The sequence below is a fragment of the Vigna unguiculata genome, chromosome 8 (assembly GCF_037176805.1).
Source record: "Vigna unguiculata cultivar grain cowpea cultivar isolate G323 ecotype 2 chromosome 8, ASM3717680v1, whole genome shotgun sequence".
Classification (NCBI taxonomy): Eukaryota; Viridiplantae; Streptophyta; class Magnoliopsida; order Fabales; family Fabaceae; genus Vigna; species Vigna unguiculata.
This window is the reverse complement of record NC_140799.1, coordinates 22,152,558-22,159,043: the sequence shown is the minus strand read 5'-3', so window position 1 is coordinate 22,159,043 and position 6,486 is coordinate 22,152,558. Positions and strand designations below refer to the sequence as shown.

Below are 6,486 nucleotides of genomic sequence, written 5' to 3'. Positions count from 1 at the left end.
AATTAATAATAAATTTCTAATAAAATGTTTCATTTTATTATTTAATTTGATATTTAGAAAAAAAATATAAAAATTAATTTTTTTCGTATTTGTTTTTATTTTCATTAATTACTAAAAATTAAAGAAAAAGAAAAGAAATAGATACAATATGGTTATTGAATAAAACGTGATAATTCAGCTCCTCGATTATCCAATTCTGCCTTTAAATAGTGTTAATTTTTTTTAATATAGATTTGGTTTGTGTTTACTGTAGTAAAATATTTAAGAAATAATATTTGGAGAAAGAAAATTCAAAAGCTATTTGCCAAAAATAGATTTCTTAGTTTCTAGTACGTATTTGAGTTTGAACCAAAGGAGATCTTATTTAAATCTTTTTGAGAAAGAGTAACAACCATGCCAGCCTCATAAGCTACGTGGGGCCATAAAATTCCTTCCGTAATAGTGGAGGCAAATTAAAACGGTGGTAATGATATCAGCAGTTATTAAAAAACTGGGCTCTGGTTGTTCAAATTGCTCATTGTTGGGTGTCACTGTCCGTGTTGCTTCTGTCTTTACTCGTCCATCTTCCTCAAATCGAAAATGAAATGGGATATGCAGATGGAAGAAATCGAAGCCATTCTCGAAAAAATTTGGGACCTCCACGACAAGCTCAGCGACGCAATTCACTCGGTTTCCAGATCCCACTTTCTCACTTCCCTCAAAACCCTCAAAAACTCTTCGCCGCTTCCCAATTCCGCCGCTAACGCCGCTGCTGACAGCTCGGGTTTCGTCTTCGTTAAGGACTTCCGACCAGCCGACGACGACGACGACTCCGCCGTTCGCGAAGCCAAGAGTCTCAACGCTATACGGACCGCGCTCGAGAACCTCGAAGACCAGCTCGAGTTCTTTCATGTGAGCTTTTTTTTTATTATTTCTCTTTGGCTTTGTTGTTTTTGTTTCGTTTTGCTATAATTTCTCTGCTGTTACGGTTTGAAAATTGTTGAAATTGGATGTTAATTCGTTTCCGGTTGTTGTCATTTGCTTGCCGCGTATTTTTTTCCCTCAAAACTGGGCGTTGTTACCGAGTGAGGGTGGTTTTTTTTTTTTTTTTTTTTATAAACTCAAAATGGAAATCCTAAATTGAGCACTAAATTTGCCCTAACTTAGATGCCAGTACACAATGGAAACTCAAGTAGGCAACCAGTACCACAGAGTACTATCTTACAACAGGCTTGAGGTTGTTTTAACTTGATGAGTCTCGGATATGCAGCTTCTGGAAACAGTCGGAGAATTTTGCTAACTATAATGGTTTTATCCTCTTCGACCAGGATTATTTTCCTTGGAACATACTTAACAAAAATGCAGAGATGCACACTGGACCATGTGTGATTATTAATTTATTTACTTTTTGGTGTAATAATTCAGATTTTGGTATCCTGGACCGTTATAGATTCAGGTAAAGATGGTAGGAGCAAAGCTCCGTAAGCCATTGTTCCCTCTATTTGCAAACTTGATGTTAAGGGAACTGAACTTTTTAGTGGTTGATAGTTACAAGATAAATGTGGGCGTGTGTTGGGGTTTTTCATCCTTTAAAATTTGAATAGATATTTGCATCAATGATCTTTGGTTAAATACCATTAATGGTATTGCGAATTAGTTTTGCTGTGTTGTATCTTCTTAAAAATCAGAGGCTTTTTCTTTAAATTGCGACAGTTTTGATTTGGAAAATGCTTTTTATGTATTTTTGTACCTTTATTGAGCCAGTTTAGTTTGAGTTGGAAATTTGGACAAATGGACATGACTCTTAGGTGTGACTTGAGTAAAAGAAGGAAGAAGCATGTTAAGAACCAGATTTTATTATTAAGGTTCCATTCAATTATTGAATAGTAAATAAAACTTTTGCCCTTAATGCAACTGTTTATGGACTTCGTTGTTTTTATGGCTGCATAGATATTGTTTACGGATGTTTATCGCTTCCAAGTGTTCAAACTTTATGTTCTGTTTATTGGAAATCAGTTTTGAAGTTAACTGAAAGTCACTTGTTTCATTCTGTTATGTAGACGTTGTACTACATTTTGGTGATTGTGTCATATGTTAAATCTATTGTCATGGTTCCCCAATCTTTGACCATTTGCTTTAAGGTTCCATCCATTATTTGCCACTTCGCAATTTCAGTCCTTTCTGTAACTGCTTACTGCCTCTGTTTCTTTCACTCAATGATTTCTCTATAATTAGCCCCTTTTGTTCTCCTTTTATGGATATTATGTTTCTCCTGAGCAAGTGTTATGAAATACCAAAGAATGAATTTGAAAATCTTTTTAATTAGGTTTGTTGCGGATTTTAACTCCTTTCTGTAACTTCTCACGAATGTCACAAAAACAAACACTATAAATAACTGAAGAATAAGAAACAAGAAGGAAAAAAGAAAAAAGAGAGAACACAAGAATTCAGGAAAAAATTCCTGAATCCTATAAAACCAATTTGTAAGGTAAGGTTCACCCTTTACTTATATATTATAATTTGGTCTTAGTTTTTTAGTTAATGCGGGATCTCCAATACTTGACAGGGCCTTCAACTACACATAAAGTGAACCACCAATATATAAACATGCAATAGGCATCGTCTTTCCGTTAGTTTTTCAAGGAACTTCAGAAATCTGATTAATCAATTAAATACAATCTTACCTTTTTTAGTACCACTTTTGTTTGGGCCTTATATTGCATGATATTTTATGGGAGTCTCTAATTTGGAACTTCATTCTATATGTAGACTATTCAAACCCAGCAGCGTGTTGAGAGAGATGCTGCAATTGCACGCTTAGAACAGAGCAGAATTGTTCTTGCAATGAGGCTGACTGAACACCGTGGTAAAAAATATAAAGTCATTGAAGAAGCTCTTGCTTTTATTGGAGATGTGCATGATACAAGCTGCATTGTCGCTCCTGATATTTTTCTTTATGGACAACCAAACTGTTCGGCTGAGAATTTTGCGACTGTGAAAGTGAAGAGATCTAATACTCTTATCAACATTTTTGTCTCAAGTTTCAATTTTGTGAAGAGATCTCTTGGATTGGATCATATGGGCGGAATAGTTGGAAATGCTGCTTTGGTTGCAATTAGCATGATAGCTTTGCTTCATTTACATCAGGTAGCTAATCATGAGCAGCCATATAGGCCACAAGATAGAGTTCACAGCAACAGAACAACCGTGAGAAGAACTAAATTGGTCGGTTCTTCATCTGATGCTCATTCCAGTAATTTGGATGTATTGTTAGCTAGAGGTTAGAATTAACCTCTATCTCTGATAAAATGATGATTGGATTATGTTTTCGAGTGTTATTTTGTTCTTTCTCCATTTTTGTGCTCTTGGTCCTTTATTTTTTTCCTGGGTAGCAAAGGATACCTGAGACTAAGGGTAAAGTGGAGGCAAAGCTTGTTGTCACTTGAGCTAAGGCTCTCGAGCGTCGTCTTGGTTTTTGTTGCCACTGGAAGCTTTAAAAGTGGCATAGCAGCTTGGGTTGTTTCCACCTGAAAAGTTGCAATATATATAGGTCCTGTTTGCTGGATTCCTTGTTGAGGTGCAGATGCTTGAAATGTTATAGTTAGTAGCAAACCAACACAAAAGATTCTTCTTTCTGCTACGTAGTGTCATCTGTCATAAATTCCTGCGCAATTTTCGTCAGCTTTAGTTGAAGGAATGTGAATGCCTTATACCTTAGTTTTTCTTGTTATGATCTATTTTGTGAATACTTTTATGTTGCAATGAAAGAAATATTTTCGGGTTTCATGTAAAGAAATTGATCATGCTACTGATGGCGAATGGATTTGGACTTGAATCGACCCTTTTTGAGTTTTGATTACATTTTTCTTGGCTTATTGTATTCATTGCAATCGGAATTAAGAGTTGTATTACGCCGAGTTTAAAATTAAGTACTTTCTTATATTTAATTCACAGCTTAGAACTTAAAACTTATAATTTCAAGTAATACAAAAACTAGAACTAATATTTTAATTTTGTTGTCTTTGAGCTTCATGGAATAATTATTATTGGACAATCTGATGCTTCTTATCATTAGCCACGTCTCATTACGCCGTACCTTGAACTACTATTTCTGTGTGACAATCTGTTTATAAAGTTACAATTCAAGTTAGAAATATGGCTTTTTATTTTAATATTGTATCTATTCTGAATAATCAATATAAAGAATTAGTTGATTTTAATATTACAAAAACTATTAAAATCGATACTAGAATTCGATTAGCGAAACATTACGAATGCATTTATTTTTTTAAACATAAATGTTGATTTCTTTACGTTTATAATTTGAGTCCAAAATCTCTAAAATTTAATAAAGTATGGTTTTAATCTCAAAATATAGTGCTAAAACTTATTTTAATAACTCAAATTTAGTTTATATATATATATATATATATATATATATATATATATATATATATATATATATATATATATATATATATATATATATATATATATATATATATATATATAACTCAAGCTATATAAAAATATCATTAAGCCTCGAATGTTCTTTGGAGATTGAGAAGAGGAATTTGGCTTTTGGTATTGACCATTTCTTTCATGCACCGCCATGTTTTTTTTAACTTTATTTCATTCTATTCTTTTGTATATTTAAAATAATAAAAAGGTATAATTACTGAGTTGGTATAAGTTCAATTTAGTCCTCATACTTTTAGTTTATTCAATTTAAAACCTAATTATTTAAAAATATTCAATTTGGTCATTTCTGTTAAGTTGAAGTTAAAGTAAGGACATGTGTCAAGTCATAAAATTTTTTATTTTTTTAAAAATTTTAAAAATTTTTATTATTTTTTTTGTAAAAATTTATAAACTGTCACGTGTCAATTTACTATTGTGCCACGTGGTAGCTTACAATCATGACATGTGGCAATTGTAATAGTTGTTTTTAATTTAGCCCTCTATTTAAATTTTTTGTTCAATTTAGTACCCAATTTTTAAAAATGATCCAATTTCGTTCTCTCCAATTTGAGACCAAATTAGTAAATAAGCTTAATTACAACTTATATATACATGTTACCATAACTTTTTCTAATATATATATCAAATCATTTCACCTAAATACTTAAATTATTGTATTTTTTTACATTTTTTACCTTTGTAATTTTTTACACATGAAATTTTTTACACTTGTAAAAAATAAAATAATTTGAATATTTATGTGTAGTGATTTGATGTATAAATTTAAAACAATTATTTTAACATGTATATATAAATTATAATTAAACTTAGTTACTAATTTGGTCTCAAATTGGAAATGATGAAATTTGATCATTTTAAAAGATTGGGATACTAAAGTAAACCAAAATTTAAATAGAGAACTAAATTGAAAACAACTATACCACTGTCACGTGTCATGATTATAAGTTGTCACGTGGCATGATAGTCAACTAACACGTGACAGATTTTAAAAAAAAATTAAAATTAATTTTTTTTTTAAATTAAAAAAAATTAAAAATTTCATGACTTGACACGTGTCCTGTACGGACACGATGTTAATTCCAACTTAACGGAGATGATCAAATTAAATTTTTTTAGATAATTGGGTACTAAATTGAGCAAACAAAAAATATGGGGACCAAATTGAATTTAACCAAAAAATTGCGATACCAAATCAATATTATACCTAATAAAAAAGATTCAAACTTATTATAAGTTAATTAGAGCTACCAATATAGAATCCTATATAAAATTATTACTAATCACGTGGTCTACTGCTTCTATCATCAAATTGTCTACTCCTAGACTATTAAATCAAAGTTCAACACACCTTTTATATGTTTCTTATAAAATCTATAAAATATTAATATCAGAAGTTAGATGTTTGGGTTTGACGATAGTTGACAAACCTAGTTAGAAAGCGAGTATGTCGAGAGGGATAAACCTATTAACGAGACAATAAGTAGGTGGAAGTCTTAAAAGTTGGATGAGCCATAAGACTAATGGTCCTTAGACAAGCAGTAGATGTCTGAACGCGCTAGGCATTGTGGTGAGCAAGCATTAGACGTCGAGGGTTTCTTCAAGGTATATGTTGAGGGGCAACACGTATCGAACGATACAAGTAGTTGCCCAGACCAGATGTTGTAAGATCCGTGGAAATTAATTATTAAATAATTAATTAATTAATAAATGCGAGTGGTGGGAAACTTTGAAATCATTAAATGTTAATTGTATGATGTGAAAAAGTACTAGTTCAAGTGGATGAGAGTATTTAGTTGTATGATAGGACTTGGGTTCAAGTCCTTTGTATGTCTTTTTGTGTTGGGTTGAATTATTCCTATTTTGTTTTGGTAATATAATTGTGACTGGTGAGTGATATTATAGCCATAAGACTATAATGGTTATCACTAAATATGAATTGGCATAATGGTTGTGCTTTGGCCTTATGAGTAGGGGGTCATGGGTTTAAACCTTGTTAAGAGGTGAAATAGACTTTATTTTTGCTAA

The 6,486-nt window shown here is 31.6% G+C and overlaps 1 protein-coding gene across 1 annotated transcript; it reads left to right on the top strand.

Annotated features, from left to right (window-relative positions):
• The first annotated feature begins 403 nt into the window (after nt 1-403).
• Nucleotides 404-3,840, top strand: PDV1 (plastid division1). Its single transcript, XM_028082876.2, has 2 exons — nt 404-891; nt 2,749-3,840. Exons 1-2 carry the CDS (start codon nt 580-582, stop codon nt 3,262-3,264), a joined length of 828 nt encoding a protein of 275 aa, XP_027938677.1. The 5' UTR covers nt 404-579; the 3' UTR covers nt 3,265-3,840.
• The last annotated feature ends 2,646 nt before the right edge of the window (nt 3,841-6,486 follow it).

What these genes read in the sequence shown, in the direction of transcription:
- PDV1 (XM_028082876.2), top strand. Translation starts at nt 580, where the DNA reads ATGAAATGGGATATGCAGATGGAAGAAATCGAAGCCATTCTCGAAAAA. An exon ending in ACCAGCTCGAGTTCTTTCAT is followed by an intron (nt 892 to 2,748) that starts GTGAGCTTTTTT and finishes TTCTATATGTAG; the next exon opens with ACTATTCAAACCCAGCAGCG.